The following is a 16,865-nucleotide window of genomic DNA, read 5'->3' as shown; positions in this document are numbered from 1 at the left end:
CGCCGCTTCGGTTTCTGCTGATCCTGTTTGATGATGATATATATGATACACACACGTTAGGCTGTTTTAACTGTTGACTTTAACCTTTTATTCTTTGTGACGATGTGTTGATGATTTATTGTGCTACGAACCCACGCTAAGTTTCCTTTTCTCTTTCCTTCTTTTCCTAACCGTAGGAGAGTAGAGACATTAACCGCTGCTGCAGTGCTGGCTTCTTACTGACATATCCAGCAATTGTAACTTTTTTCGTTGTTGTTTTGTTTTGGGTTTTTTTTTCTTTTTTTTAAATATTTTAAAACGATGGAGCAAATTCATGGGATTAAGCCATGTCTGAAACGAAAGGCACAAGAATGTGTTAAGGGAAAACTCGCTGTAGCAGATCAGATGAAGCCTGCGCTGGCTGCAACGAGCCGCGGTGAATCGATGCTCGTGAAACCTCCCGCAGGGCCCAGCCGCCGGCCCCGGAGGGTGCCAGGCCCTCCTGCGCCTTCGCGAGGCGAAGGCCGTTTATTTATTCCCTGGCGCGGCCGAGCGCTGGGCTTCACCGGGCGCTTTGGGCCGGGGCCGGAGCCCGGGAGGGACGGCGGAGGCTGCCGCCGCGCGGGCGTTGCGGGTTGAGGCGAGGCCGCGAGTGGCGAGGCAAAAGCAGGTCTGTGGCGTGCGTGCGTGCGTGGTGTGTTGGCAGAGGCTGAGGGCTGGGTCGAGCGCGGCGTCGGGCTGAGTGAGGCCGGGGTGGGGGCGAAGGGACAGGCCACCTCTCGGCAGGGGCAGCGGGCGGGCGGCAGAGCCCTTGGCTGGCGGGGAGGCAGGTGGCTGGTGCCGGGGAGCTGCAGCTCGGACAGGGAAGGAGATTTACCCGCTCCTTGAGGCGGGAGCTCCTCGTTTCATGTTGCAAATGACACTAAAGAAATGTAAATAAATAACAAAACAAAAACAAACAAAAAAAAAGAGTTCTTGGGTCGTCAAACTAATTTACAGCAAAAAAAAAAAAGAAAAAAGGCGGAATAATGAAACCCTGGGATCAAAGTGAACTGAACCAGGCCGTGCTAAGGGGGGCTGTTCAAGGAGGGGACAGAGGGAAGCCTGCAGCTTCTCATGCTTGTGGGAATATTTCTTTGGGAAGCCGACAATGACACGATAACCCGGAATCTGTATTTACACACAAAGATTCTTATTGCACTTGTATTTTTTATATTAAAGTTTGCATGGTTTCTAATAAAATGGCATTAAAATGTACTAGTTTGCATCAAAGTCGTCTGCTAGTTTCATAAGTGCTTTTTCCTCTGGATACAAATTTCAATAAGCAATGCAGATTTGCACCTGAAAGGGGCCGTTATATATACCCCAGAAACCCCCACTGCTTCCCTCCCTCCTCCTCCTCCTCCTCCTCCTCCTCCTCCTCGTCCCCCCCACCTCTCCCCTCCTTCCCCATCCCTCCAACCCCAGACCAGGGAGCGCGGCCGAGCTGGTGGCTCCCTTCCCTCGTGTTGTCCGTGCCGTGTGGCCCCGGCCAGCCCTCGCCTGGCCCCCGCTCCCCCCGGCCCCTCGCTCTCCGGCCGTGGGGCCGGCCCTGCCCCGAGCAAAGCCGGAGCTGGAGCAGGGGCCCGAGTCCTACCCAGCTCCGGGCTGGGGCCGGGCACCTCCTGCCGCGGGAGAGCAGAGCCGTGTTGTGATGCTTGAGCCCCTCCAGCCGCTCCCGCGGCCCGTGACAGTGCTGCCTCCGACCACCCGTTCCCCGCATGCCGCCCCCGGTGTATATATCACTGCCCCTTGGCTGACGCTTCTTTCTCTTACTGCTAAATTCTAAACACCAGCTCGAGCTTGTCAGGCTTGGGGTTGTTTGGGGTTTTTTTCCAGCGCTTGAGCCGAGGGGAAGGTTGGAGGAGAGGCCCTGAGGAGAGCAGGCGATGGTCCACCTGCTCCGGGCTGGCGCTGCCGGCGGGCCCCGTGCCCGTGGGCTGTGCCTGGAGCCCGGCTGCCTCCCTGCCCGGGGCTGGCGGGGGCCGAGCCGACCTCCGGGCTCTGGGCAGAGGCGCTGGGGAGCTGGTGCTGGTGGGCAGCAGCCGCGGGCGCGAGGTGAGGACAGCAGAGGCCGGTGGTGAGTGAGGGTAACCAAAGAGGAGGTGGGGGCTGAACTGTCGCGTTCCTCTTGCTGCTCCGCCCGGGCGGAGGGAGGCAGCCGGGCCCTGGGCTTAGTTCGGGGGCCGCAGGAGGAAGGCGAGCGGCAACATTGCACTTTATCTTCTGAGACTGCGAAAACAAAAAGGCAAGCGAACCCCTACCACCCTGCGGCGGGACAGTGCGGCCACCTTCCCCCCCCGCGTTGCTTTCCTCGGGTCTCTGGACTGCTCGGCGGTCTTGGCTGAGGCTTTCACGTCTGCGTCCGGCTGCGGCGGCCTCCAGGCCTGTCTCTGAACATGCACAAACCTTCCCAGACTCTCACACGGTTCAGCTGAACACTAACCAACCGACCTGTGCTTCTGTGCCACTTTCTCTAACACTTGTTGTGCCTGTGTTTAGCTGACGAACTAAATCAGATACACTAGTTTGGTGTGGTTTTTCTAGGACAGCTTCAGTTTTAATATGGATTTTTTTTTTTTTTTAATTTTATTTTAAGGAAACGGCTGTACATATTGCTAGCCTGGGAAGAGATCCATGTGTGGTGAACATGACTTTAGTTTCCTATCTGGAGAGGTGGGAGTGAGCTGGTTAGGCTGAGACCTTATGCGAAGGCTGCAGAGAAGCTGCTGGTGGCCAAGTGCCTGCCCAGCCGGGCAGAGCAGGGGAAGGAGCTGTGTTTGCCCGTGGCTTCATCTAGGGCTGGAGGTAGCAACTTCTCTTGGGGGAAAAAAAAAAAGAGTTGTGGTCTGAATTAGCTGCAACTTGAATGTACGTGTTCCCGGCCCGAGATGCCTCCTGCGGGGCCCGGCGTTCTCTGTGGTGGCGCTTGGTGTGACTCTGCTTTCGGGGACGGCAACATGGGGGAGAGGGAGGGCTGGGGTGGTGGGGGCAGCCTGGTGGCTTTGGTGATCTGGGCAAAGCCGGGCGCTGGTGGGCTCGGTCCCCGCTGGATGGGGCGCAGGGGCAGCGTGCGCAGGGCTGCGTGGGCAGCACTCGAGCTCCGGGCGTGCCCGAGCCTCAGCAAAGACCTTTCCGAAGCTCGTGGTCAGGGTGAGCGTTGGCTTGGAGGTGTCTGAGCTGCTGAAGCGCTGAGAAAGCTGTGCCGGCTGCGGTGGGGCTGCGGCGCGGCGGGAAGGGCTGGGTGGGAGCTCCCTCCCCGGCGGCCACGACCTGTGCTCTGGCGGGCAGGAGGCTTCCCCACGGCCCGGGCTGCTCAGCCGCTGTCTTGTCTGCTGGAGCCTGGTGTCTCCCTGCATATCAGTGGCATATACAGTTACTTTGGGGCTTTTTATACTGTTAAACAAAGTACATTCAAGTAACCAAGTTTGTGGGCTTGAGGCCACAGGAGCAGGAGGCCGGGAGCCGCAGCGGCTTTACTGCTGCCCCCAGCACATGCCTCCCCTGGGGTCGGAGTCCTGACCGCAAACTGAATGTAGTTTTCTATGCTGACCCTCGCTGTTGTCCCCCGCGTAGTGTCAGTGTGTGAGTGGGGCCTCTAGAAGCCTCGTGTGTTTGTGTCGTTTAGGCAGAATTTCTAGTTTTCTTGGAATGCAGCAGGAGCTTGATGTGGGTGACACCTTTGGGGTGACAGGGGCTCCTGTGTCCTTCCCGCACATGGAAAAGGGTGGGAACAGCTGAGCCCCTCCAGGGCTGGTCAGGGTTGTTCAGTGCTGTCCCTGCAAAAGGCCAGCAGCCCCCAGGCTTGGGAGAAATGTCACCTGAAAGCCCTCCTGGCCCAGGGCAGCCTGTGGGTGGGGTGGAAAACTGCTAAGGGAGGCAGCAGCGGAAAGCGTGCTCCGTCTCTCCTTCCTCCTCACCACCTGAAACCCAGCTAGCGTAAGCGTTTGCCTTTCAAATCTCCCTATTGCACGAGTCTCGCTGGCCACCAGCTGGTGTCTAGAGTAAGAGATCAGACACGAGACTCCTGTCGTGCACCCGTTGTGATCGTCCCACCCCAGCATTCAGCATTGCCTGCAGCTTCGATTACCCCGTAACATAGGTACAACGAGTAACAACATAGTGGGGGAAATGACCGCGTGGAGGGGTTGGACCGAGAGGACAGTGTGGCTGGAGATGAGGGCTTGGGGCGCAGGACGGGCTGATCCCGGCTCTTGGCTCCCGCTGTGGTCTCGGGAAGTCATTTAACCTCTCTGCCTCAGTTTCCCCATCTGCAAGGTGGGGATGATACTACTTACCTCACCAGGCTGTTGTGAGGCGTGAGCAGTGTGTAAAGTGTTCTTTAAATGTGACGTATTATTATTATTATTTTGTGTCATAGGATTATTCTGCCGTGGCGGTGGGTGCACTGTGCTGCCCAAGGAGGGGGTGCAGCCGCCGCCAGTGCTGGGGCGAGCGACACCGCTGTACCTGTACGGTAGTGGGGTGGTGCTGAGGGGGGAGGGAGGCAAGGGGGGGAGGTTAGTGCATGGGTGAAAGGCCTGAGACAACAGCTCTGTGGGCTGGGGGGGGGGGAGGGGGGCCGGGGCAGAGCCCCTCCTGCCTTGGGGTGAATTTATCCGGTTTGCTTCTGCCTTTCTGTCTCGCCCTCCTGCGAGGGGCTGCAAGACTGTCGTCTCCTTAGCAACATTTCCTGACTTGATGTTGTGATTCTTACTATTGTAAAGGGTTGAAATAAAGCTTCTAGATGTTCCTCCTCAGCTTGAGTGTGACTTTGTGGGAAGGGGGGGGGGGGGGCACAGGTCCGGGAAGGGGGGGGCACATAATGTCCTACTGGTGTCAGAGGAAGCCAGAACAAAGAGGGTGAAGGAATTGTGTTGTCTCTGATACCACCAACCACACATTCCCCCTTCACTGGCTTTGCTCCTCCAGCCTGGGCTCAGAGGGGAGGAGGCTGCTGCGCTCACACCTCCCAGGGCCAAGTTCAGCCCTCGGTGCCCGTGGGGGGGGCAGCAGGGCCAGTGGGGGCAGGGGGCAGAGCTCTGGGCACCCGCTGTTTGCTGGGGCACTGGCCTGGGGGTTTTGCCCTTCTGCCCGGCTCTGCTTCCAGCAGCAGCCAAGCCCAGCGCCAGGGGAGGGGTGAGGTCCTGTACACGGCCAGGACTAAAGGGGGGGTCCCCGAGGGGCCTCCACCACTTTGCAACAGGTGCCCCTGGCCCGCTTTTAAAAACAAGGAAGGTTTTCTACTTTGGGGAGGGGTGCAGAGGTGTGTCTCTGTGCACAGGCTCAGCACACAGGAGCGCTGCACCCCCAGTTCCCCACCAGCCAGGCCCTGGCTGGGGTTTGGGCCCAGGGAGGCTTTGCCCGGGTCCCCGCACCCAGAGCAGCAGCAGCAGCTCCTGTCCCGCATTGCTGGGCTCCGGGCCCCGCAGCCCCAGGAGGGCTCAAATGCTCCCGGGTGCCTCTGTGCCCCCATGGCTGCGGTGAGCCCATGGCTGCCTGGGGGCCACCTGTGACCCCCCTCAAGGCTCCTCCTGCTCTCCTCTGGCTCCTGAAGGCTGGAACTGCTGGGTTCTTCCACAGACTCCCCAGCCCTGCCCAGCCCCTGCCGCCGCAGCCCTTCGGTGCCAGGCCCTGGGCAAGGGGCTGTTCCCCCCACACCAGGGGCTGTTCCCCCCACGCAGGGCCCAGCCATGGCCCCCACCCTCCCAGTGAGGGCCCTCTGCCCTCCCCTCCCCACCACCCCTGCTCCTGGAAATGAAATAAATAGAAAAAAAAGAAGGAAGAGGAGAGAGGCAGTTACTACTCTATCCCTTTTTATTGTCTTTAATCTATGTTGTAAAAAGATCCAGTATCACATAACAGCCACTGAAGTATCCCAATATCACACTAGTTCTGAACCATTTAGACAATAGCTTAGTCTTTTTTTTTTTTTTGTCCTTTTTTTTTTTTTTTTAAACCTGCTGGAAGGGAAAACCATACTGCCCATTATACAGGCCAAAAGAAACAAACACTGGTCAAATAATAGTGACAACCTCAAGCAAGTGAAATGAAGATGAAAAGTTTTGCGCGCCCACAGGCTGCGGGGCTCGGCCGGCCCCGCGCTGGCTCGGCCCCCACAGCCCGGAGCAAAGACCCCTCTGGAGGGGCCACGACCCCCCCCAGCCCCCGCCCTGGTGCCTTCCCCCACGGCCGCTGCAGCCGTGGGGCTCCCGCCCAGCCTCGCTCCAGTACATCAGCTTGGAGGCCGCAGCTCCGTTAATTAAAACCAGTGACAAGTAAATTAATCATAGCAGGGAACAACTGGGAGAACCCAAGGGCGGCCCCCGAGGGAGGCAGCCCCCTCCCCAGCGCGGGACCCTCCCTCCCCTGTGCCGAAACAGCCGCGCAGACCGGGGGGTTCCTGCCCCGTCCACCGCCGGGAGCACGGCGGAGCCACGGGGCCGGGGCGGTCAAACCTCGCCTTGATTTCAGATACAAAGAGCGTAAGAAACGGTGAATAAAAACAACCGACCCCCTTTTGCCGAGCTGCTGGGGGAAGCAGCAGCCGCCCCCTCCCTCCGGCGCTCGCGGCCCCCGGCGCGGCGCAACCCACCGCCCCAAGTACCTGTCCCGCGGCGCGCGGGCCCGCGTGACAAACGCCATCGCAGCCTCACAACAGCCCTGTGAGGTAGGTCACTGTCTGCATTTGACAGGGAATCCAAGGCAAAGCTGGGATTAAACTGCAGGTTTCTCGCTTAACGCCGTGCCTGTCACAATCCTCCTTCCACAGAAATATGGTCCCTGTTCGTAGAAAACAAAGAGTTTTGTGCCTCTGCTCCTGGCTGCCCACAGGAGAACGCTCACAGGCAGACTGGCATCTACAATCACGTCCTGTGTTGCACAAGTTACAGGGATCCGGCCTCCTCGACGTAGGGAGAACAAGAAATTAAAAAAAAAATAGTAAAAAAAAAAATTAATAACAACAACGCAAGAGGACGAGAAGTACAGGCAGAGTAGGAACGACAAGTCACATCTCACACTCGACGCCACGGCTGCGCTCGCGCTGAGGGGCGGCAGGGCCCCGCGGCGGGGCTCGGCCATCCCGCGTGGAACAGAACAGCCCCTCCGTCCGTCCGGCGCCTTCGGGGCTTCCTCCCCGCCGAGGTCCTCGGGGAGAGCGAAGAGGACGGGGTCACCCCCTGCCCCGGAGCTGCTGGATCCACGCTCGGCCCGGCCGCAAGCCAAGGCGCGCGTCCTCCTGGTGCGCCGGGAGCAGCTCTCGCAGCGGAGCCGCCCCAGCCCGGCCCCGTGGGGATGGGGCAGAGGGCGGCGGCGGCGGCAGCGGAGTCCTTGCTTTCCAGTTCAGGGAGCGGCGCGGGGGCGAGCGGAGGAGGTGGGTGTCCACGAAGCTCCCGCCAGGGTCCGTCGGCGCTCCCAGTCCGTTCCAGGCGGTACTGCGCTGGGTCTTCCTACGCGGTGACCATGCACGGAGCCGACAGCAGGAGATTCAGACAACATTAATCTTCTAGGATGGAGAGAGATGACTTCACAAGGGATAAATAGAACTTTATTTAAATAAACATTTGTGAACATCTTTATACAAATTACAAGTCCCCACACAATCCTCCAGCTCCGCCTAAGCGCCGAAGCTGCCAGGAGGGCCTTTGAGCAGATCCACCAGGATGTCGAGCAGCTGGCTGTGCTGGTGGTGCAGGTCCCCGGGGATGGCTGCCATCTCGTAGCACAGGCACGTCTCCACCATCTTGGAGAGCGACACGCGGAAGTCGCGCAGGAGGCGGATGGTGTAGGAGTCTCCCTCCAGCACCAGGAGATCGCTGTCTGTCAGGGAGACGGTCGCTCGCCAGCCATCATCTTGGTGGGAAGAAGAGAGGAGGTGAGAAGCGGGAACGGGGCTGGCCCGCTCCAGCCTGCGCCGGCCGCTCGGCCCTCTCCACCGCCGTGACCAGCCCAGGGCCTCCCCCGGCACGCTTTAGCCCCGTCAGGACTCAACTGGGCCCAGAAGCCGGGCAGCGCCCTGCCCCATCACACCGCTGCCCACAGGAGGCGAGCGACCGCGCAGCCCCTCCAAGCTCGAGGGCTGGAGACCAGCTGCCAAAAACCCCGGGTGGGGAGAAGGCCTCGCTCCTCCCCACGCACCAGCCCCCGCTGGAGACCGGCTCAACCCCTCGTTCCCCCACGCTGGAGCCTCCGGGGGCTCGGCCTGCCTGTGCCTCTGGGTCCTCGCCTCCCCGGGAGCTGCAGCCGGGACCAGCGCCGCTGCGGCCCCGTTACCGCAGTGCCCAGCCCAGAGCAAGAGGCTCGGGAAGCAGGGGGAGGCGGTGGAGCAAGGGACGCCGCGGCGGTCGGGGCAGGCACCCTGCGGCCCCTCGGGCCGTGGCACGGCCCCAGGAGCCTGCGGCAGCACGGGGGACGTGGGGGCGGGCGTGTGGGCCCCGCAGCACTCACCTCGCACGTGGATGTCTGTGTCGGTCATGAGCAGCACGGCCAGCGGGTGGACCTGGGAGGAGTCCCGCACGAACACCCCGCCGTTGGACTTGACGGCCATGAAGTACGTCAGCCAGCGGCTGTACAGCTTGGACGCCTCCCTGCGCGGGGGAAGGGCCTCGTCAGCCGCGGGCGGAGGGGCGGCGCTCGCCGGGGCTGGCACAACGGGTCGGGGGCAGCGCCGGGGTCCCCACCCGCCACGGTCCCAGACCCACGGGGCTCACCCACCTGTTGATCGTGGACTTGTGGAGCAGCACGGTGCCGGCCTTCGTCCGGTACGCGTAGCTGTTGGGTTTGAACTTCCCCTGGCGGGTCACTTTGCCTTGTCTCACCTGAAAGGAGAGGGGCACCTCAAACACCCGCAGGACCCCCCAGCGGCCAGCCGGGCTCCCCCACACGCGTGCAGGGGCAAGGCTGTTCCTCCACCTGCGATAGCCAAGTACGGGGGGTGACCAGCCCTGGCGGTCACCGCGCACGGGGCCGCACACAGCGGGAAGGTGCCACCTGGATGGGTCGCAGACCGAGCTACAAGAACCCACGCAGGGCCCTGCGCAGGCTGGGGTGGGGGCACTGCTCACGAGCAGGGCCGCAGGGACAGCGCTGGAGCAGCAGCAGCAGCCGCGCAGCAGGCAGCCTGCCCGGGACACACGCTCCCGAGAGAGCACGAGCATCTCTGGCAGCTCGACGCTTCCCTGTGCTACCCACAGCGAGCCCCGGCGCGGCGGCAGAGCAGGGAGACGGTACCTGGATGAGGTTGGGGTAGAGCCCGGCCATGAGGACCCCCTTGACGAGCTCCTCCTCTTCGCTGTACTGGTTGCAGACGGACGAGGGCATGGTACAGTCGGACGGGGACGACACCAGGAAGGCTTCGTAGAGGTTCTCGGAGAACTGCTTGACGAGGCCTGTGGGGAGGAGACAGCCCCAGGGCATGAGTCACCCCACGGAATGAAACAGCCTCAAGCAGGGCAGCGCCAGCTCTGGAGGCTGAGCCTCGGCACTAGGACAGGAGACCTGTCCTGCCTGTGCCCACCCCCCCGGCACCCAGGGCCGCGCCTGCGCCCACCCCAGCAGTCGCCCACCCCATTTCTGCACCAGGCGCTTCAGCCTTCGCGGGGGGGACGGGGGGGAGAAGGCGCCTCTGGGCCTCACCGTTGATGAAGCGCAGGCTGGGGCCGTACAGGTAGTAGTCCTGCAGGTAGTTATCCCTGGCACGGCTGTCTCGGCGCCTCAGCACCTCCTCCCAGCCCGCCACAGCTCTGACGAACGCGAGGTGATCGCTCCCGCTCTCCCGGCTCAGGACGGCCTTGGCCTGGGAGAGACAGACAGACAGACAGACAGGCACACGCGTCAGCCGAGCGGCGGCCCCTTCCCCGCCGGCCTCATGCCTGCCTCTCGGAGGGGCTCCTCACCTTGTCCACCTCGGCACGGTTTTGCAGGCTGCTGCTGAAGGGGTCGCGGGTGAGGCAGGAAACGATGACGAGCAGAGGGTGGAGGCAACGGTAGATGGATGCCAGGACGATGGCCTTGGCGAGCCGAGGGTCTGTGGAGATCTGGGCGAGGCGTTTGCCCAAAGTGGTGAGGGCTTCTCGCTGGTCCAGCACTCCTGCAACGGGGCCGCCCGCGAGGGCGCATCCATCAGCTCCCAGTGGGGCCACAGCAGGGCCGGTGGCTTCGGGGAGAACCCGCCGACCGGGCTTGGAAGATTCGGTGTAACCTCCCAAAGAGGCACGCGGCTGCAGCAAACCCCCAGAACCTCCCAGGTCTAAGCGACCCCAGGCCGAAGAAAAGCCTGGAACTGCCGGATCCCAGACCTGCCCCCTGCCAACCAACATCCAGATCACAACTTTCCATCTTTCTCTGTCATGCACCCGCCCTTTTTTTAAACCTTGGGAAGTTCTCCCCACTTCTTGAGCAAAGCAGCGTGGGAAACAGAACAGCACCACGACGTGTGCGGTTCGGGAAGTCCCTGTCAGCTGCCCATCCCCACCCAGGGACAGCCCTGCCCAGTCTGTCCCGCAGGAGCCAGTGCCAACTCCCACTTCCCACGTTTAGAGAGCAAACCTGTTTCCCTCACACCCCCACCAGCACACGGCATCAGCTCACCGATCTCCTGCAGCAAGATCACGGCTTCATCCACAGCTTTGATGTCAGGGCTGTCCAGAGCCTTGGAGAGAAATTCCACTGCCTGCACCACAGCGGGGGGGAAGGGAAAGGGAAAAAAAAAAAAAAAGGGCATGTTTCCCACGCAGGAGCCCACTGCCCTGCCCCACGGGTCCCTCCCGGTTTGCCTGCGGGGATACGAGCTCGGCCCTCCCCAGGCTCGCAGTCCTTCAGATGCACTCTGCCATCCAAGTCACGTGTCCACTGCCTGGCCTCCCCTTCCCTAGGCAGCACTGCCTTTGGAAAGCAAGAACTGAAGCCATCGGCATCGTGGGCTTGTCCCACTCGTGGCTGCGGTCAAATCAGGCCTCCAGACGCGGCAGCAGCCGGCTGCAGCCCCGCAGGCAGGGCCTGTGCTTACCGTCTTCTCCGGCATGTGGATCTTGGCCTGAACCACCAGGTTCTCCAGCGGGGTGCGCAGGATCTCTGGCACCTGGTACGTCGGCATCTTGTCCAGGCGGCTGCGAGGGAAGAGGTGATAGGCAAACCCCGACTGGCAGCGGCCAGCACGCCCTCGCCTCTGCACCACGTTCGACTTGGACACCCACACCGTTTCCAGGCAGGACACCTAGGAGAAGAAGGATCAGGCGTGAACGCTCTCACGGGCCCTCTGTCCTCTCCCAACGCACCTTCCCATCCAGCCCGCAGCTCTCCAACGCTCCTCACCACCGACCAACCACCCCGCTAGGGGCACGGGAAGCCTCTCCCACTCCGGCATCTGGCAACGCCGGGCTCCAGCCGGCAGCAGCGTGAAGGCCTGAGCCGCTCAGCGCACGGATGAGACCCTGATGCCATCTGCTGGACACCTGCCTGGGCTCCGCACCGCGGCGCATCCCGGGGGCTCTGCTCCCCGCCCGCCCCCGCAGGGAGCTGCCAGCGCAGCGTGGTCCCTGCGTCCCCCGCGCCAGCCCCGCTGCGGGCCGGCGCAGGGGCTGCGAGACGAACCAGGCTAAAACTGGGCAAACAGAAAAGGGTTGTTCTTAACCCAGAGGGCGAGCTGTCACCCGGCCCCGTGAGAGCTGCCAGCCCAGGGAGGGGAAGGGGCAGCACTGTACGGCCAGAACGCCGCCTTCTGAGAGCACAGCTGCCCCCACGCCGGGCCCAGCACCGCCAGGAACACGGCCAGGGAGCAGGTCCAGCCCCACTTCAAGCTGGCAAACAAGCCACGGCTTTGGGGTCAAGAAGGCTTCGAACTGGAGCGGTACCGAGCACGCCAGAGCTGCCCTGCTTCGGTTGAAATCGCAGAAAAAGGCAGAGAGCGAACGGAAAAGCTACAGATGTCAGAGGTGTAACAGGGAGATGGGGAGGGAGCAGGATTTGCCTTCGATTTCTTTGAAGACACCAATTTTTGCCTGTTGGGCAGGAGTTCAGGGGAAGCCTGGCGGGGAGCTTGGTAAAAGCCAACGCTCTGAATGATGAGTCCAACACTGTCCCCACACAGGGACACAGCACCTGCGCCCCAAGGGCCAAATGGAAGCAGCTCTATCACCCCCTTAACGGCATCTCACACGTTGCTTTGAAAACACCCCTGAGCTCCAGCGTGTCCCAAACGCACGGGAGGTGAGAAAGCGTCAGTACCTTGGTCTTGAGATCGTAGCGTTCCTCCTTGTGCGTGCCACTGTCCACCACGTGGACAATATCGTTGATGGTGATGGAGGTCTCGGCGATGTTGGTGGCCAGGACGATCTTCCTGACGCCAGGTGGAGGCCTCTGGAAGATGTTTTGCTGGTCCATCATGGGGATGTTGGAGTGCACTGGGAAGGAAAACCAGAGTCAGTCCTGCCCTGCTGAGCTGCCTGGCAGCAGGAGGCCAAGGTGGGCAGAGATTCTCAGCCTTCTTGTACTCAGCTTCCAGAAACAGGGGACAGAAATGGGGGCACCACTTGTAAATGCTCATTGTCAGCAGCTCCCTGCCAGCCAGACCCCAGGAAAAGTTTCCCACACATCCCTAGGGACGGCCTCATTTCAGTCACTTCAACCTATGGCTCAACATCAGCAGGAGGCTCTGACCACCTCCCGTCCCAGAGAGGCCGGTGGCACCACCGGGATATCCCAGCTCCCCGTTTTCAAAAGGCCTATGGGGCAGGGGAAGGGGGGGTGTCCTCATCGTCGTGTGGTTTCACTGGGTCAGACACGGTTATCAGCACGGGCCTGTAACTCTTCTACATCACGTATTTGCCCTGTTACGGATCAGCGATGCGGAGAAATTCCCAGCAACAGCACGGAGCAGCAGGGGAGCACAAGAACACGCAGTTTTGACAAAAGAACACCTGCATTTATTAGCAACCGAGCTGCTCAAAGTCCTGCTCCTGGGCTGGCCTGACTTGGCACTGAAGAGGGAGAACCATTCAAAACCAAACCAAATAAAAAACCCCAAACCAACCAACCCCTCCAAAAAAATCTTATAGCCTTGCAGAGTAACACCGGCTTTTGTTATAAATTCCCTCCTGGGACAGAGAACGTTAAATTCACTACTCAAGGCTGAGCTGCAGGGTACATCCCCCTCCCACAAAACAGATCTTGAAGATCTTTTCCGTGCAGGCTCAGCAGGCAGCTGCAGCAGTGCAGAATTTAGCAGTTTCCTCCTTGCCTCATCCTGAGCCGCTGGAGGCAAACAGGAGGCCAGTTCCTCTGATCACACCCAGGTGTGGATGGCCTCTCTAAGAGGAGTTATTCGTGCTCGTCACACACACTTACACAACAGGTAGTACATAAGAGCTACAAACTTGCTCTGTACCAGAGCGCAGGAGCTGAAGGGGCTCGTCGAGTCACCTGGCCTGTCCGTTCTCCTGAATCCTGGGGAGGAAAGGTCTGGCCCTGCCCTCTCACCTGGTAAGACGAGGTACCGGCTGTTCTGAGACCCCAGCATCTCCAGCAGGCGCTGCTGCACTCCTTTGATTTCCTGCCAGCCAGGGAGGAAGCACAGGATCCCACCTGAAACAGAGCCAGAGTTAAGACTGAGCGACCTGGAAACCCAAGCCCTCTTCCTCAGCTGGAGACACAGAAACCGCTTCTGCTGCCCAGAAGGGACGCCCGTAACTTCCCGAAGTCCCCGGCAACCTTTAGCCCGAGAAACCCAACGACAAGCAGGGCGCTGGTCTGCGATGGCCCCTGCCAGCTGATCTGAAGGGAACCTGCATGGCGCTGATCGTGAACAAGCGACAGGCGCAGCCAGCGTGGGAAGTCAGACCCCGGGGAGCACTCGCCTAGACTGCACTCCTCGATCTGCTTCGGTGAGCTCGTTAGGGCAAGGTTTGAATGCCAGAAAGAAACCAGGCTACCTGTAGTTTGAGAGTGAATACCTTCTACTAGCTTGGAAACACCTGAAGTCATCCGAGAGTCCCGCCTGCTTCACAAAAACACCATCCCCAGGCAAAGGTATTTACCAGGGATGGGTCTCCACACAAATAACTACATTGTGCAGCACAAGGTTGCAGCGGGGTTGGAACTAGAAGGTCTTTAAGGTCCCTTCCAACCTGAACCAGTCTAAGATCATCCAACTGGGCAAATTCTGGAGCACAGACAAGCCTTGCCCTTCACTGCAGGAACAGCTGTATCTCGGGACACCAAGCCTGAGGCACTGAGGACTCGGGTGGTGTCTTAGCCAAGGACTCAGAATTAGCCCATGTCACACTGCTCAAGACCACTCAGTTCAACAGGAATTGAAGTGGCCTTGCCAAGTCAGCTCAGCACCGTGTTTTCTCTGCAAAGGGTCTGAGCTCTGCAGGGGTCACTTTTTTTCCCCCCCTCAAGCAAAAGGGAAGAGCAAGGGGGCAATGCAGAACCTACCTGGTTCTCCGTGGGCATCAATCTGGAGCACGAGGTCAGTGATCAGATCAAGATCAAGGACACATTCGTCATCCGATTGCTGGGTAAGAGAAGAGGACACACGCAGATAAACGAGGGGCAACCTAGCAGACGGCAGAAAGGCACACCGCCTCCCAGAGCACCTTCTGGAGGGAGCACGTGCCTGTACTTGGATGGCCTGCCCAGGAGCAGGAGCCAGGAACCCCAGGAGCCTGGTTTTGGCTCCGTTTGGCACCTGCTCTGGTCACAACGGCTGCCAGTTTCCTCTGCTGTGCAGTGAGAATACACAGTCCCTTTCCCATTCTCCAGGCTTGTCCCTGAGATTTGTCTGCCTCTACTGAACAGCACCTAACAAGTTACCAAAAACACAGAATTTTTGGGGACAAAACTGTGCCAGGCACATCTGGGGCTTCAAATCCACCAGGCACAGAGCAGCAGCTTTTGTATCTCTCAGGAAATCTGGCACACACCTATCAGGCCAGCTTAAAAAGGGCAGGTAAAAATCCCAGCCACAAGAGAAACAGGAAGATTGCCCTGAAGGCAACGGGACACCCTCAGCGAGTCTGATGATACAGAACTGGGAGAAGCGGCTGATACACCAGGGGGGTGCTCAGCCATAGGGAGGGACCTCTGCAGGCCGGAGACATGGGCTGACAACTCCTAGTCCGGCAGGCTAGAAAGTGCCTAGAGCTCCCAGCCAGCCTCAACGACTCTGAGTCCACGACCCCCAGTGAAGTGGGCTTACCCACAGCAAAGAGCACACGTCTGGAGGGCACCTTCACAGGGACAGGGAGACTAGTTGCAAAAAGCAGCAATTTGGGAATTCAGCCGTGCAGGACGGCGGGCACGTCGGTAACAGACCGCCGCAAGCCATCGCCATCCCAGTCCAGGACCCGGCTGGCGCAGAGGATGCAAACATCCCAGTCTGCAGCTACGTACGTGCATCACAAGCACAACGAGCTGTCAGCTCACCCAAACACCAACAACCTCCACGTTAAAGAGGGACACAAGTAACGCGGACCCAAATCTGAAGTCATCTTTACCCATCATTTAGTCAAAGCACTCCGGGATTCTGCTAAGCTGACTTTGCCTCACGAGGGCTCACGAGCAATTACAGCCAAGCAAACACTGCCCAACAGCCACGGGGAAGAGGGACCCGTTCCAGGCCCAAGCTCTCCCCTGCTGATATGCCAGAAGCCAGCGCCTCACCCCAGGGAAACAGCTTCGCCGCCGCGCTGCACACCCACCTTGATCTCGTAGTGCCGGTGTCGGTGCCGGCCCAGCTTGGCCAAGATCTCCTCCAGGTAGTACTCCTTCACCGGGTACATGAAGCCCGGCACCTTCACCACGGGGCAATCCCCGAAGTAATGCGAGAAGCGCTGGTTGTCTCCCGTGGCGCTCATTAAGACCAGGCGCAGGTCAGGGTTGAGCTTCTGGATGCCCTTCAGCAGGATGAGCAGGAAATCGGTGTTGACGTCTCGCTCGTGGACCTCATCGACCACGACGTGGCTGACGCCCTCCAGGCTGGGGTTCCCCTGCAGCTTCCGCAGCAGGATGCCCACGGTGCAGAAGAGCAGGGCTCCTCCCCTGGCGGGTGGCTTGCTCTCCAGTCGCACCTGGTAGCCCACGTTCTTCCTCATGTTGGGCCCCAACTCTTGCGCCACGCGCTGGGCGACCGAGATGGCGCTGATCCTCCTCGGCTGGGTGATCACTACGTTGCAGCGGGCACCACGTCCCTCCAGGATGTAGTGTTCCAGCAGCAGCTGAGGGATCCTCGTGGTTTTCCCACAGCCCGTGTCTCCTGCTATTACCACCACAGGGTTCTGCTCAATGGCTGATAGGATGGTGTCCTTGTGAGGATCTACAGGCAGCGGGTGGCTCTCCTGCCACGAAGATCCTCTCCTTTTCCAGAGGGCCAGGAGGTTCTGGCTAAGGCGCACTTCCTCTGCTTCCAGCATGGGGATATAGGTCTTCCCTGTGATCGCATCACTTATCGCACCAGATTCCTTGCTCAGGTTCATCATGTCATCAGCGATCCGGGGCCTGGATTCCCTGATGTCCACTGGATACTGGGAGAGACGGAGAAAGTTGGCAGTGACAAGGAGATTAGGATCCATCCCGAGAAGGACAGACAGAAACAAGTGCCTGGAACAGACTCAGCCAGGCTGGCTTTGCAGTGACCACAAAGCTTTGCCAAAGCGTCTGCAGATTTTAGGTAGCTCAGCCACTTACATTCTGAACTGAGGCTCTTTGAAGTGAGAATTAACTGGGGCAGCAACCTGTATTTCCCCCCCCCATGCATCCCCGACCTCAGGAGAGGTGTCAGCACTGATGCCGGGACAGACAGGCACGCCACAGTAACTTAAGCCCGCCGGGCCAGTGGCTACACTGCA

General features: G+C 60.1%; 2 protein-coding genes across 3 annotated transcripts in view; one reads left to right on the top strand and one right to left on the bottom strand.

The window, feature by feature from the left end:
* Positions 1 to 3,759, top strand: part of MAP4 (microtubule associated protein 4) — a 105,746-nt gene extending 101,987 nt beyond the window's left edge. The window contains exons 24-27 of the mRNA XM_086467368.1: positions 446 to 613; positions 1,858 to 2,076; positions 2,910 to 3,171; positions 3,647 to 3,759. Of these exons, the coding sequence (XP_086323494.1) occupies positions 446 to 613; positions 1,858 to 2,076; positions 2,910 to 3,171; positions 3,647 to 3,759 (762 nt within the window). The remainder of the gene's footprint in view (positions 1 to 445; positions 614 to 1,857; positions 2,077 to 2,909; positions 3,172 to 3,646) is intronic.
* A 3,633-nt stretch (positions 3,760 to 7,392) lies between these two features.
* Positions 7,393 to 16,865, bottom strand: part of DHX30 (DExH-box helicase 30) — a 28,754-nt gene continuing 19,281 nt past the window's right edge. For both annotated transcript variants that reach the window (XM_086466380.1, XM_086466379.1), the window contains exons 8-19: positions 15,720 to 16,541; positions 14,455 to 14,533; positions 13,495 to 13,599; positions 12,244 to 12,419; positions 11,027 to 11,233; positions 10,609 to 10,690; positions 9,915 to 10,108; positions 9,655 to 9,814; positions 9,250 to 9,407; positions 8,734 to 8,837; positions 8,467 to 8,606; positions 7,393 to 7,872 (exon numbers count right to left, since the gene is read on the bottom strand). In XM_086466380.1, the coding sequence (XP_086322506.1) occupies positions 7,637 to 7,872; positions 8,467 to 8,606; positions 8,734 to 8,837; positions 9,250 to 9,407; positions 9,655 to 9,814; positions 9,915 to 10,108; positions 10,609 to 10,690; positions 11,027 to 11,233; positions 12,244 to 12,419; positions 13,495 to 13,599; positions 14,455 to 14,533; positions 15,720 to 16,541 (2,463 nt within the window). In that variant the 3' untranslated portion in view covers positions 7,393 to 7,636. The remainder of the gene's footprint in view (positions 7,873 to 8,466; positions 8,607 to 8,733; positions 8,838 to 9,249; positions 9,408 to 9,654; positions 9,815 to 9,914; positions 10,109 to 10,608; positions 10,691 to 11,026; positions 11,234 to 12,243; positions 12,420 to 13,494; positions 13,600 to 14,454; positions 14,534 to 15,719; positions 16,542 to 16,865) is intronic.

This window comes from Leptosomus discolor, chromosome 6, assembly GCF_034619465.1.
Source record: "Leptosomus discolor isolate bLepDis1 chromosome 6, bLepDis1.hap2, whole genome shotgun sequence".
NCBI lineage: Eukaryota > Metazoa > Chordata > Aves > Leptosomiformes > Leptosomidae > Leptosomus > Leptosomus discolor.
This window is presented reverse-complemented; position numbering and strand designations above follow the sequence as displayed.